Source organism: Hyla sarda, chromosome 6 (genome assembly GCF_029499605.1).
Source record: "Hyla sarda isolate aHylSar1 chromosome 6, aHylSar1.hap1, whole genome shotgun sequence".
In the NCBI taxonomy this organism is placed as follows: Eukaryota; Metazoa; Chordata; class Amphibia; order Anura; family Hylidae; genus Hyla; species Hyla sarda.
In genome coordinates, this window is record NC_079194.1 from 18,854,205 (window position 1) to 18,869,810 (window position 15,606).

The 15,606-nt window shown below is 46.5% G+C and overlaps 1 protein-coding gene across 6 annotated transcripts in view; it reads left to right on the forward strand.

Moving 5' to 3' along the window:
- Positions 1–15,606, forward strand: part of DNM3 (dynamin 3) — a 422,060-nt gene that overhangs the window by 60,460 nt on the left and 345,994 nt on the right. For all 6 annotated transcript variants that reach the window (XM_056523256.1, XM_056523254.1, XM_056523257.1 and 3 more), the window contains exon 11: positions 13,311–13,377. In XM_056523256.1, coding sequence (XP_056379231.1) covers positions 13,311–13,377 — 67 coding nt within the window. The remainder of the gene's footprint in view (positions 1–13,310; positions 13,378–15,606) is intronic.

The following is a 15,606-nucleotide window of genomic DNA, read 5'->3' on the forward strand; positions in this document are numbered from 1 at the left end:
AAAAAGTTTTGCAAGTGAACACACTGCACCCCAAACACATTCATGTAGTTTTCATAAAGTTTTCTCACAGTTAATACACAACATGACATCATCCTAGGAATGGTAGCTGGAACACACGTACCTGGACATTACAGATGGTCTCCCTCTTCCTGTGAAATGGCTATTGGCAGGTGGTGTCAGCCTTAAAAAGCTGTTTTTACACCAGGGGTCAAGTACTGAGAAAAAGTGTGGGAACTCACCCAAGATTTCCACTCAAGGGCTAATCCTGCAGGACTCTTGCTAATGGGAATGGTGTTCCTGCTGTGGAAAAGTGCAGGAACTCCGTTCCCATGCGTTCCTCTCACGCCCCCTCCCATAGGCTTGCATTGAGGGGGCGGGGCCATGACGTCACACGGGGGTGGAGCCGTGACAGTAATCACGCTCCGTGAACTGATTCTAACTGGGTGCGGCGTGCAAGATCGCGGGGGTCCCCAGCGGCGGGACCCCTGCGATCAGGCATCTTATCCCCTATCCTTTGGATAGGGGATAAGATGTCTAAGCGCCTGAGTACCCCTTTAAAGGGGTACTCCACTGGCCAGCTTTCACCACGCCCCCTTCCATAGGCTTGCATTAAGGGGGCGTAGCCTGACATCACGAGGGGTGTGACCGATTTTCGCAGCGCGCACACAGCATTCGGAACTAAACGTTCTGAATGCTGGCCAGTGGAGTAACCCTTTAAAAAAATAAGCATACCATGCAGTATACTTTGTTTTACAGGTTCCTGCTCCTTGAAATTGCGCAGAGATCTCTGCTATTACATCCAAAATATTAAGCAGAAATCCCCAACAGAAACCTCCCACATGGATCCCCAAATTTTTTGGATTCCATTGGTTGACCGGGGTCTATAAAAACATCTGTTGTACGTGTCTCGGGAGACTTCCTCATGTATAAAGAGAATGGACAACACAAACATGGTGTGAAAGGAGCCTTATAGAACCAAAACCTTGCTTCTTTCTACTTGTACATCATATGTTAAGAAGGGGTTAAGGAACCTGTAGTTTGTTGGTTCAGAAAGGGAATTACCACCTTAAAAACCCATAAGGAAATAGAGATCAGCCGGAATGAGCAGCTTAGTCTCTTCTGACATTCAGAAATGTTCACTTTTTCATGTTAGTTCCAGGAGAGTTTCATAAACATCTTCGGTCACTCTTAAAGGGGTACCCCATCCCACTTTAATGCTGAGAACTGGAATGTATGTGCAGCCTTAGCCAATCAGACACTGAACTTTTCTCTGCAGTTCAGAGCAGGAGGATGGGGGTTGCTCTCAGAGAGTGAGCTTGGCTGTCAGAACTCTGCTGCAATGATTGCTGGAAGATGTAGGCAAGGGGAAGAAAGTATGGCAAAGAATATTAAACAGCCAGAGAAGACCACAGGGGCCACAGGAGCCATGTATATCAGGCAGAATGGTTTACAGGGAACATATTCAGGTAGTGTGATGGCTTTGGAGCTTTTTTGATATATATGCTTCCCTGGCCTTTAATGCTCAGAATCTGTATTAGAAACATAGTAACATAGTTCATAAGGTTGAAAAAAGACCAGAGTCCATCAAGTTCAACCTATATCCCTAATGAGTCCCTACTGAGTTGATCCAGAGGAAGGCAAAAAACCCTCATACTAGAGGTAAAAATTCCTTCCCGACTCCAAATATGGCATCAGAATAAATCCCTGGATCAACGTTCTGTTCCTATAGATCTAGAATCCATAACCTGTAATGTTATTATTCTCCCAAAATGCATCCAGGCCCCTTTTAAATTCTTTTGCAAAGTTCCCCATGACCACCTCCTCCGGGAGAGAATTCCACAGTCTCACTGCTCTTACAGTAAAGAACCCCCATCTGTGCTGGTGTAGAAACCTTCTTTCCTCTAGACGTAGAGGATGCCCCCTTGTTATAGATACAGTCCTGGGTATAAATAGATCATGGGGATATCTCTGTACTGTCCCCTGATATATTTATACATAGTTATTAGGTCTCCCCTAAGCATTCTTTTTTCTATACTAAATAACCCTAATTCTGATAATCTTTCTGGGTACTATAGTCCTCCCATTCCCCGTATTACCCTGGTTGCCCGTCTTTGAACCCTCTCCAGCTCCACTATATCTTTCTTGTACACTGGTGCCCAGTACTGTACACAGTATTCTATGTGTGGTCTGACCAGTACTGTACACAGTATTCTATGTGTGGTCTGACCAGTACTGTACACAGTATTCTATGTGTGGTCTGACCAGTACTGTACACAGTATTCTATATGTGGTCTGACCAGTACTGTACACCGTATTCTATGTGTGGTCTGACCAGTACTGTACACCGTATTCTATGTGTGGTCTGACCAGTACTGTACACAGTATTCTATGTGTGGTCTGACCAGTACTGTACACAGTATTCTATGTGTGGTCTGACCAGTACTGTACACAGTATTCCATGTGTGGTCTGACCAGTACTGTACACAGTATTCCATGTGTGGTCTGACCAGTACTGTACACAGTATTCTATGTGTGGTCTGACCAGTACTGTACACAGTATTCTATGTGTGGTCTGACTAGTTCTGTACACAGTATTCTATGTGTGGTCTGTCTAGTACTGTACACAGTATTCTATGTGTGGTCTGACCAGTACTGTACACAGTATTCTATGTGTGGTCTGACTAGTACTGTACACAGTATTCTATGTGTGGTCTGACCAGTACTGTACACAGTATTCTATGTGTGGTCTGACCAGTACTGTGCACAGTATTCTATGTGTGGTCTGACCAGTACTGTACACAGTATTCTATGTGTGGTCTGACTAGTGATTTGTACAGTGGTAGAATTATTTCCTTGTCGTAGGCATCTATGATTCACCCAATGATTTTATTTGCCTTGGCAGCAGCTGCCCGACACTGGTCACTACTGCTAAATTTACTGTTAACTAAGACTCCTAAGTCCTTTTCCACATCAGTCGTCCCAAGTGTTCTCCCATTTAATACATAATCCCAGCCCAGATTTCTCCTCCCCATGTGCATAACCTTACATTTATCAGTGTTGAACCTTGTCTGCCACTTCTCAGCCCAAACCCCCAACCTATCCAGATCCATTTATAACAGTGCACTGTCCTCTATTGTGTTATCTACTATACATAGTGCACTGTTCTATAGTGTTTTCTGCTTTACAGGGTTTAGTATCATCTACAAGGTCATTAACCTCTTAAGGACCCAGCCATTTTACACCTTAGGACCCGGCCATTTTTTGAACATCTGACCACTGGCACTTTAAACATTAATAACTCTGGAATGCTTTTAGTTATCATTCTGATTCCAAAATAGTTTTTTCGGGACATATTCTACTTTAACATAGTGGTAAAAAAAAATTGTAACTTGCATCCTTTCTTGGTGAAAAATTAGAAAATTTTATGAAAAATTTGAAAATTTTGCATTTTTCTAACTTTGAAGCTCTCTGCTTGTAAGGAAAATGGATATTCAAAATATTTTAATTTTTTTTTCACATATACAATATGTCTACTTTATGTTTGCATCATGAAATTGACATGTTTTTACTTTTGGAAGACACCAGAGGGCTTCAAAGTTCAGCAGCAATTTTTCACAAAATTTCCAAACTCACTATTTTTCAGGGACCAGTTCAGGTTTGAAGTGGATTTGAAGGGTCTTCATCTTAGAAATACCCCACAAATGACCCCATTATAAAAACTGCATCCCCCAAAGTGTACAAAATGATATTCGGTCAGCCTTTTAAACCTTTAGGTGTTTCACAGGAATAGCAGGAAAGTGAAGGAGAAAATTCACAATCTTCATTTTTTACACTCGCATGTTCTTGTAGACCCAATTTTTGAATTTTTACGAGGGGTAAAAGGAGAAAATGTATACCTATATTTGTAGCCCAATTTCTCTCGAGTAAGCACATACCTCATATGTCTAGTACGTTTTTCTGAAATGGTTTTTGGGGGGCATGTTGCATTTAGGAAGCCCCTTGTTACGCCGAGCGCTCCGGGTCCCTGCTCCTCCCCGGAGCGCTCACGGCGTCTCTCTCCCTGCAGCGCCCCGGTCGGTCCCGCTGACGGGGAGCGCTGCACTGACATGGCCGTCGGGGATGCGATTCGCACAGCGGGACGCGCCCGCTTGCGAATCGCATCCCAAGTCCCTTACCCGTCCCGGTCCCCTGCTGTCATGTGCTGGCGCGCGCGGCTCCGCTCTCTAGGGCGCGCGCGCTAGCTCTCTGAGACTTAAAGGGCCAGTGCACCAATGATTGGTGCCTGGCCCAATTAGCTTAATTGGCTTCCACCTGCTCCCTTGCTATATCTGCTCACTGCGCCTGTACTCCCTTGCCGGATCTTGTTGCCTTGTGCCAGTGAAAGCGTTTAGTGTTGTCCAAGCCTGTGTTACCTGAACTCTTGCTATCCATCTTGACTACGAACCTTGCCGCCTGCCCCGACCTTCTGCTACGTCTGACCTTGCCTCTGCCTAGTCCTTCTGTCCCACGTCTTCTCAGCAGTCAGCGAGGTTGAGCCGTTGCTAGTGGATACGACCTGGCTGCTACTGCCGCAGCAAGACCATCCCGCTTTGCGGCGGGCTCTGGTGAACACCAGTAGCCTCTTAGAACCGGTCCACCAGCACGGTCCACGCCAATCCCTCGCTGACACAGTGGATCCACAACCTGTAAGCCGAAACGTGACAGTAGATCCGGCCATGGATCCCGCTGAGGTGCCGCTGCCAAGTCTCGCCGACCTTCCCACGGTGGTCGCTCAGCAATCGCAGCAGATTGCCCAACAAGGACAGCAGCTGTCGCAGTTGACCGCCATGTTACAGCTACTTCTGCCTCTGCTACAGCAGCAACCATCTCCTCCGCCAGCTCCTGCACCTCCTCCGCAGCGAGTGGCCGCCCCTAGCCTCCGCTTGTCCCTGCCGGACAAATTTGATGGGGACTCTAGACTCTGCCGTGGATTTCTGTCTCAGTGTTCCCTGCATATGGAGATGTTGTCGGACTTGTTTCCTACAGAACGGTCTAAGGTGGCGTTCGTAGTGAGCCTTCTTTCAGGAAAGGCCTTGTCTTGGGCCACACCGCTCTGGGACCGCAATGATCCTGCCACAGCCACAGTCCAGTCCTTCTTCGCTGAGGTCCGTAGTGTCTTCGAGGAGCCAGCCCGAGCTTCTTCTGCCGAGACTGCCCTGCTGAACCTGGTCCAGGGTAATTCTTCAGTGGGCGAGTACGCCATCCAATTTCGTACTCTTGCCTCCGAATTATCATGGAATAACGAGGCTCTCTGCGCGACCTTTAAAAAAGGCCTATCCAGTAGCATCAAGGATGTGCTGGCCGCACGAGAGATTCCTGCCAACCTGCAAGAACTTATCCATTTGGCCACCCGCATTGACATGCGTTTTTCTGAGAGACATCAAGAGCTCCGCCAGGAAAAAGACTTAGATCTCTGGGCACCTCTCCCACAGTATCCGTTGCAATCTACGCCTGGGCCTCCCGCCGAGGAGGCCATGCAAGTGGATCGGTCTCGCCTGACCCAGGAAGAGAGGAATCGCCGTAGGGAAGAAAATCTTTGTCTGTACTGTGCCAGTACCGAGCATTTCTTGGTGGATTGCCCTATTCGTCCTTCACGTCTGGGAAACGCACGCACGCACCCAGCTCACGTAGGTGTGGCGTCTCTTGGTTCAAAGTCTTCTTCTCCACGTCTCACGGTGCCCGTGCGGATTTCTCCTTCAGCCAACTCCTCCCTCTCAGCCGTGGCCTGCTTGGACTCTGGTGCCTCTGGGAATTTTATTCTGGATTATTTTGTGAATAAATTCTGCATCCCGGTGACCCGTCTCGTCAAGCCGCTCTACATTTCCGCGGTCAACGGAGTCAGATTGGATTGCACCGTGCGTTACCGCACAGAACCCCTCTTGATGTGTATTGGACCCCATCACAAAGTGATTGAGTTCTTTGTCCTTCCCAACTGTACCTCTGAGGTCCTCCTCGGTCTGCCATGGCTCCGGCTTCATTCTCCCACCCTTGACTGGACCACCGGGGAGATCAAGAACTGGGACTCTGCTTGCCATAGGAAGTGCCTCTCCCCCCCTCCCAGTCCCGTCAGGCAAGCCTCAGTGCCTCCTCATGGCCCCCGTCCTGGTGACACACTGCCCCGTGCCAGGCTTCGCCCTCTGCCCTCCCTCCCCATTCCCACTCCTGCTGTACTGCCTGCCGTTGAGGAAACCCTCCATTCTTTCCCGGTGTCCTCGTCCCAGGTAAAGCAGTTGTCGGACAAAAAAAGGGGGAGACCTAAGGGGGGGGTACTGTTACGCCGAGCGCTCCGGGTCCCTGCTCCTCCCCGGAGCTCTCACGGCGTCTCTCTCCCTGCAGCGCCCCGGTCGGTCCCGCTGACCGGGAGCGCTGCACTGACATGGCCGTCGGAGATGCGATTCGCACAGCGGGACGCGCCCGCTCGCGAATCGCATCCCAAGTCACTTACCCGTCCCGGTCCCCTGCTGTCATGTGCTGGCGCGCGCGGCTCCGCTCTCTAGGGCGCGCGCGCGCCAGCTCTCTGAGACTTAAAGGGCCAGTGCACCAATGATTGGTGCCTGGCCCAATTAGCTTAATTGGCTTCCACCTGCTCCCTGGCTATATCTGCTCACTGCCCCTGTACTCCCTTGCCGGATCTTGTTGCCTTGTGCCAGTGAAAGCGTTTAGTGTTGTCCAAGCCTGTGTTACCTGAACTCTTGCTATCCATCTTGACTACGAACCTTGCCGCCTGCCCCGACCTTCTGCTACGTCTGACCTTGCCTCTGCCTAGTCCTTCTGTCCCACGCCTTCTCAGCAGTCAGCGAGGTTGAGCCGTTGCTAGTGGATACGACCTGGTTGCTACTGCCGCAGCAAGACCATCCCGCTTTGCAGCGGGCTCTGGTGAACACCAGTAGCCTCTTAGAACCGGTCCACCAGCACGGTCCACGCCAATCCCTCGCTGACACAGTGGATCCACAACCTGTAAGCCGAATCGTGACACCCCTATGGTGCCAGAACAGCAAAAAAAAAAAAAACACATGCCATACCATTTTGGAAACAAGACCCCTTGAGGAACGTAACAAGGAATTAAGTGAGCCTTAATACCCCACAGGGGTTTCACGACTTTTGCATACGTAAAAAAAAAAAAAAAATCACAAAAATTTCCCCCAAAATTTCACATTTTTGCAAGGGTTAATAGCAAAAAATACCCCCCAAAATTTGAAACCCCATCTCTTCTGAGTATGGAGGTACCCCATAAGTTGATCTGAAGTGCACTACGGGCGAACTACAATGCTCAGAAGAGAAGGAATCATATTTGGCTTTTTGAGAGCAAATTTTGCTCGGGAGGCATGTCGCATTTAGGAAGCCCCTATGGTGCCAGGACAGCAAAATAACCCCCACATGGCATACCATTTTGGAAACTAGACCCCTTGAGGAACGTAATAAGGGGTACAGTGAGCATTTACCCCCACTGGTGTCTGTCAGATCTTTGGAACAGTGGTCTGTACAACATTTTTAATTTGCACAGCCCACTGTTCCAAAGATCTGTCAGACACCAGTGGGGTGTAAATTCTCACTGCACCCCTCATTACATTCCGTGAGGGGTGTAGGTTCTGAAATGGGGTCACATGTGGGGTTTTGTTTTTTTTGCGTTTGTCAAAACCGCTGTAGCAATTAGCCACCCCTGTGCAAATCACCTCAAATGTACATGGCACACTCTCCCTTCTGGGCCTTGTTGTGCGCCCCCAGAGGACTTTACGCCCACATATGGGGTATCTCCGTACTCGGGAGAAATTGCATTACAAATTTTGGGGGGCTTTTTTCCCTTTTACCTCTTGTCAAAATGAAAAGTATAGGGCAACACCAGCATGTTAGTGTAAAAAAATTATTTTTTTACACTAACATGCTGGTGTAGACCCCAACTTCACATTTTCATAATGGGTGAAAGGAGAAAAAGCCCCCCAAAATTTGTTAGGCAATTTCTCCTGAATACGGCGATACCCCATATGTGACCCTAAACTGTTGCCTTGAAATATGACAGGGCTCCAAAGTGAGAGCGCCATGCGCATTTGAGGCCTAAATTAGGGATTTGCATAGGGGTGGACATAGGGGTATTCTACGCCAGCGATTCCCAAACAGGGTGCCTCCAGCTGTTGCAAAACTCCCAGCATGCTTGGACAGTCAACGGCTGTCCAGCAATACTGGGAGTTGTTGTTTTGCAACAGCTGGAGGCTCCATTTTGGAAACAGTGGCGTACCAGACGTTTTTCATTTTTATTGGGGAGGGGAGGGGGGCTGTGTAGGGGTATGTGTATATGTAGTGTTTTTTTTACATTTTATTTTGTGTTAGTGTAGTGTAGTGTAGTGTTTTTAGCGCACAGTCACATGGGCGGGGGGTTACAGCGAGTTTCCCGCTGCGAGTTTGAGCTGCCGCGCAAAATTAGCTGCATCGCAAACTTGAAGCCTGATACTCACTGTAAGCCCCCTGCCCATGTGAATGTACCCTGCACATTCACAGGGGGGGAACCTCCAGCTGTTGCAAAACTACAACTGCCAGCATGCACGGTCTATCAGTGCATGCTGGTAGTTATAGTTTTGCAACAGCTGGAGGCACACGGGTTGGGAAACACTGAGTTAGGAAATAGACAATGTTTCCCAACCAGTGTGCCTCCAGTTGTTGCAAAACCACAACTCCCAAACATTCTCAGGCATGCTGGAAGTAGTAGTTCGGCAACATCTCTAGAGCCAGATGTTGCTGAACTACAACTCCCAGCATGCTTGGAGTTGTAGTTTTGCAACATCTGGAGGACTACAGTGTGCAGACCACTAATACAGTGGTTCCCAATCTGTGCCCTTCCAGATGTTGCAAAACTACAACTCCCAGTATGCCAAAACTGTCCAGGCATGGTGGGAGTTGTAGTTCTGCAACATCTGAAGGGCCAGATGTTACAGAACTACAACTCCCAGCATGCCTGGACAGTAAGGGCATGCTGAGGATGTGTAGTTTTGCAACATCTGGAAGGGCACAGTGGTCTCCAAACTGTGGACCTCCAGATGTTGCAAAACTGCAACTCCCAGCATGCCCAGACGCCAAGGGCTGTCTGGGCATGCTGGGAGTTGTAGTTTACAGGGTCCCATTACAGCAATGCATGTTGCTTTACGGCGACGTGCCTTGATGTAAAGGGCCCGACCGCGGCTGAAGATCTACTCACCTGTCGCCGCCGCCGCCATCTTCACGCCGGGATCCGGGTCTTCAGGGATGAGGTAAGTACCGGGGCCGGTCCCCAGCACTCCTCCGTCACCCCGCCGCGTCCTCCGATCTTCCACCCGTCCTCTCCGGACTTTCAGGGGCCGGGCAGGACGGGAGGAAGTAACCGCCCCCCCCTCCTGCGATTGGTCGGTTAACTAACCGAAGAATCGCAGGGGATCGGAGGAGGTGGCCGGCTTGCCACCTCGCTCCTATACGTCAGCATGGTCCTGGATGTCTGTGACAGCCGGGATCATGCGAAATTACAGGGCGGTCGGGTCCCAGAGACCCGATCAGCCCGGTCTCTTGCGATTTGCGATTTGCGACCTACATGGCCCCCCTTGGCGTTTGCCTTGGATGCCTGATGAAGGATTTCAGCAGGCATCCAGTTCCGATCTCTGCCCGATGCGCGGCAGAGAACGGAAAACGCCAGGGCGTATGGATACGCCCTGGGTCCTTAAGGCCCAGGGTGTGAGGGCGTATCCATACGCCCTGGGTCCTTAAGAGGTTAATGAATTTATTAAGCCACTTAGCCAGTTCTCATTTTATGCGCCAATAAAATATGGCCAATATGGCACCGTATCAAATGCTTTGGAAAAATCCAGATATATGACATCCACAGATTCACCTCCTCATAAAAGCTGATCAGGTTAGTTTGACAGGACTGATTCCTCATAAAGCCATGCTGATATGGGGTCATACATTTATTTTTATCAAAATACTCCAAAATAGCATCTCTTAGAAAACCCTCAATTTACATACAACGGAGGTTGAACTAACAGGCCTATAATTCCTGGGGTCACCTTTTGACCCCTTTTTAAATATTGGCACCAAATTTGCCGTGTGCCAGTCCTGGGGAACAGCCCCTGTTATTATAGAGTCCCTGATTGTTAATAATAGGGGTCTGTCTGTTACATTACTTAATTCCTTTAGAACACGTGGGTGAATGCCATCTATACCTGGTGATTTGTCTATTTTGGTTTTTTGTAGGCGACACTGTACTTCTTCCTGGGTTAGACAGATGACCTGTACTTCTTCCTGGGTTAAACAGGTGACCTGTACTGGAGAGTTTACCTTATCTCGCTGGATTTCACCTGGCATTTCATTTTCCTCAGTGAATACTGTGAAGAAGAATTTGTTTAATATATTTGCTTTTTCCTGATCCCCGTTTATAATTTCTTCCTCGTAATTTTTTAAAGGGCCAACACTTTCATTTTTAACCTTTTTGCTATTTATATAGTTAAAAATCATTTTGGGGTTAGTTTTACTCTCTTTGGCAATGAGTCTTTCTGCCTCTATTTTTGCAGCTTTTATCTGTTTTTTTTTTTTTACATATTTTACATTTTTCTCTATAGCTTTTTTAATGCTTCTTCACTGCTGTCCTGTTTTAGTAGTTTAAATGCTTTTTTTTTTTTGTCATTTATTGCCCCCTTAACATTTTTATTCATCCATATTGGATTTCTTTTATTTCTGACCCTTTTATTCCCATAAGGTATATACATCTTACAGTGAGAATTTAAGATATTTTTAAGTCTCCCATTTAGTGTCAGTATTCTTGTTTTTGAGGACATTATCCTATTTTATATTGTTAAGGGCTTATCTGAGCTGATCAAACTTTGCCTTCCTAAAGTTCATTGTTTTTGTGGCCTCTCGAGAGATTCCCTTATTGAAGTTATAATGTATTATATTATGGTCACTATTTCCTCGGTGTCCATTTACTTGCACATTAATTACTCTGTCAGGTCTGTTGGTTAATATTAAGTCTAGTAGGGCGCCCCCTCTGGTCGGGCTCTGCACCATTTGGGACAGATAATTGTCTTTAGTTATAGTCAGAAATCTGTTTCCGTTATGAGATTCACAGGTCTCAGTCTCCCAGTTTATATCAGGATAGGTAAAGTCGCCCATTATTATCACCTCATTCTGATTTGCTGCCTTGTTTATTTGCCTCAGTAATTGATCTTCTGCCTCTTCCATTATGTTTGGTGGCTTATAGCAAACTCCTATCAGAATTTTTTTTAATCTCCATATATTTCTACCCATAGTGACTCCACATTATCGTTTCCCTCCCGAATATCCTCCAGCAGTGCGGCCTTCAGACTGGACTTTACATAATGACAAACTCCTCCCCCTTCCGTTTTTTCTGATCCTTCCTGAATAGACTATAACCCTGTATGTTACCGCCCAGTCACAGCTATCGTCCAACCAAGTCTCTGTTATACCCACTATGTCATAATTCTCCTCAGACATCAACCTCTCCAGTTCGTCAGTTTTATTGGTCAGACTTCTGGCTTTAGTCAACATCCAATTCAATGGTGTATGTATTTTCTTCTTATGAAGCCTATCTGTATTAACTATTCTAACCCCTTCCCCGCTCCTATCCCTATTAACTATTCTAACCCCTCCCTCCACTCCACCCCCAGGTACAGTAACCCCTTAACGCATATGGACGTTTATAATCGTCCAAAAGCTTCTCCTGAGGGATGATTCCGCAGGTGAGCACGCATCATACCTGGTGGGTCCCGGTTACTATAAGCAACCAGGACCTGTGGCTAATGCCGGACATAGCCGATCGGGCTGATGTCCGGCATTAACTCTTTAGACATGGCGATCAAAGTTGATTGTTGCGTCTAAAGTCAAAGTAAAAGCTTCCCGGCAGCTCAGTCAGGCTGATCGGGACCATCGCGGTAAAATGTCCCGATCAGCTACAACGCAACAGGAGGGGGACTTACCTGCCTCCTGCACGTCTGATCGGTGATAAATTGCTCCAAGCCTGAAATCCAGGCTTGAGCAATCAACAGCCGATAACACTGATCCCTGCCATTGCAATGCAATAGCAGTGATCAGTGTCTTGAATCAATGTACTGCATGTTATAGTCCTCTATGGGACCTACAACATTGCAAAAAAAAGTTAATAAAGATCATTTAACCCCTTCCCTAATAAAAGTTTGAATCACCCCCCTTTTCCATATAAAAAAAAAACAGTGTAAATAAAAATAAACATATGTGGTATCACCGCGTGCATAAATGTCCAAACTATAAAAATATATCGTTCATTAAACCGCACGGTCAATGGCGTACGTGCAAAAAAAATCAAAAGTCCAAAATATCGTATTTTTGGTCACTTTTTATACCATAAAAAAATGAATAAAAAGCGATCAAAAAGTCAGATCAAAACAAAAATGGTACCGATAAAAACTTCAGATCACCGCCCGTGGAAAACTTTTTTTTTTTTTTTTAATCAACTGGTGCCGGAAAGTTAAACAGATTAGTGAATGACTTCTATTAAAAAATCTTAATCTTTCCAGTACTTATTAGCTGCTGAATACTACAGAAGAAATTATTTTCTTTTTGGAACACAGAGCTCTCTGCTGACATCAGGAGCACAGTGCTCTCTGCTGATACCTCTGTCCATTTTAAGAACTGTCTAGAGTAGGAGGAAATTCCCATAGAAAACATATGCTGCTCTGGACAGTTCCTACAATGGACAGAGATGTCAGCAGAGAGCACTGTGTTCCAAAAAGAAAAGAATTTCCTCTGTAGTATTCAGCAGCTAATAAGTACTGGAAGGATTAATATTTTTTTTAATAGAAGTAATTTACAAATATGTTTAACTTTCTGGCACCAGTTGATTTAAAAAAAAAAAAAAAAAGTTTTCCACCGGAGTACCCCTTTAAATCCCTCTCACTTTTATACTTACACTCACTTGTATACTTCACACTCTTGTATACAGACACACAATCACAAGCTCAGACAATCGCTTAGTGTACTTTCTTTTATAGTTACCAGACACCACCTCTATCTTCCACTGCATGGAAGTGAATGCAAAAAAAAAGAAAAACATTATGAACAATTGTCCTACCGGTGGGTTTCTGAAGCTGCACTCCTGAAGCTGACCATTGGGTCTTCTGTAAAGAATGCGGCTGTCAAGATGACACAATTCATAGCGAATGTCGGTATTAGTATCAGTAGACTGACTGCTCACCTGCATCGTGTAGTCACATTCTAGATTATTTGTATATTAATTCCAGAATTCTTTCTTCTCTCACCAGCACGTGTAACAAGACGCCGGATCCTGAAGACTTTCCTCGCGCTCTGCTTAACCGTGTGTTTTGTGTGGTGAGATCGATGGTCACTCTTTGTTGTTGGGATTGGTCATTGGTGTCTTCCATCTTGATGTCCATGTCCTTTTCCACTCATTTTCTTTATTGTTGTCATTTCTGCTCACTGTAACATTATCAATTTTAGGGCCCCTCATAGACTTCATTAAAGCAGTGTATTTAAGACAGTCTCCAGATGTTGCAAAATGACAACTCCCAGGATGCCCGGACAGCATTTTGGAAGCTTCGGACAAGCAATACAAGTCTATGGAGGGGATGGGGGATCTCAAGACAAGCAATACAAGTCTATGGAGGGGATGGGGGATCTCAAGACAAGCAATACAAGTCTATGGAGGGGGGGGGGAAAGGGAGCTCAAGACAAGCAATACAAGTCTATGGAGGGTGTGTGTGTGGGGGGGGGGGGGGAGCTCAAACAAGCAATACAAATCTATGGAGGGGGTAGGAGGGAGCTTGGCACCAGAGAATAAAATAATTTCTCTATGTTATCGAAGCTCAGACAGATGTATGGAAGGTGTCATGTGTCTTCTCGTCCTAACAAAATCTAACAATGTCAGCAGTTTGGATTCCATTTAAGTCTATGCTCACATTGCAGATTGTCTGCCCAGAAAATTTCAGTGCGGACGTTTCTCAGACAGTAGGCGCCAGTAGACCATGCATTCCCGATGCCAAAATCGTAATTTCCACTGCTAACCCGTGCACAGTGCAGCAGAATCCCATTTAAAAAATTGTACTCTGCTGCAACAGAACTGCTGAGTTGAATTATTCCACCAGATTCTGCACGGAAATTCCTTTATGTGAACGTAGCCTTAATAGGCCTGTCTTCTCCTGTCATCATACTCTTTCCCTCCTTCCTGCTGCTCAAATATTTTTCTCTAAAAATCAGCTCAGCTTTGTCCGGTGTTTGCAAGCCAAGAAATACAAGCCTATGGAGGGGAAAGGAGGGAACTCAAGACATGCAATACAAATCTATGGAAGAGCGAGGAGTGAGCTCAAGACAAGCAATACAAGTCTATGGAGGGGAAGGAGGGAGCTCAAGACATGCAATACAAATCTATGGAAGAGGGAGGAGTGAGCTCAAGCCAAGCAATACAAGTCTATGGAGGGGAAAGGAGGGAACTCAGGACAAGCAATACAAATCTATGGAAGAGGGAGGAGTGAGCTCAAGACAAGCAATACAAGTCTATGGAGGGGGAGGAGGGAGCTCAAAATAAGCCATTCAAATCTATGGAGGGGGTAGGAGGGAGCTCAAGACAAGCAATACAAGTCTATGGAGGGGAAGGAGGGAGCTCAAAATAAGCCATTCAAATCTATGGAGGGGGTAGGAGGGAGCTCAAGACAAGCAATACAAGTCTATGGAGGGGAAGGAGGGAGCTCAAAATAAGCAATTCAAATCTATGGAGGGGGTAGGAGGGAGCTCAAGACAAGCAATAGAAATCTATGGAGGGGGAGGAGGGAGCTCAAAATAAGCAATTCAAATCTATGGAAGGGGTAAGAGGGAGCTCAAGACAAGCAATACAAATCTATGAAGAGGGAGGAGTGAGCTCAAGACAAGCAATTTAAGTCTATGGAGGGGGAGGAGGGAGCTCAAAATAAGCAATTCAAATCTATGGAGGGGGTAGGAGGGAGCTCAAGACAAGTAATACAAATCTATGAAGAGGGAGGAGTGAGCTCCAGACAAGCAATACAAGTCTATGGAGGGGTAGGAGGGAGCTCAAAATAAGCAATTCAAATCTATGGAGGGGTAGGAGGGAGCTCAAGACAAGCAATACAAATCTATGAAGGGGGAGGAGGGAGCTCAAGACAAGCAATTCAAGTCTATGGAAGGGGAGGAGGGAGCTCAAAATAAGTAATTCAAATCTATTGAGGGGTAGGAGGGAGCTCAAGACAAGCAATACAAATCTATGAAGAGGGAGGAGTGAGCTCCAGACAAGCAATACAAGTCTATGGAGGGGGAGGAGGGAGCTCAAAATAAGCAATTCAAATCTATGGAGGGGTAGGAGGGAGCTCCAGACAAGCAATACAAGTGTATTATGGAGGGAGGGGAGAGCTTCATCCGCCTGGTCTTGGAGAACTGCAAATTATGGATGAAGCCTACAAAGCAGAAATCTGAAGGGGGTAGGAGGGAGCTCAAGACAAGCAATTCAAGTCTATGGGGGGAGCTCAAGACAAGCAATACAAGTCTATGGAGGGGGGAGGAGGGAGCGCAAAACAAATCTAAGGAGGGGGT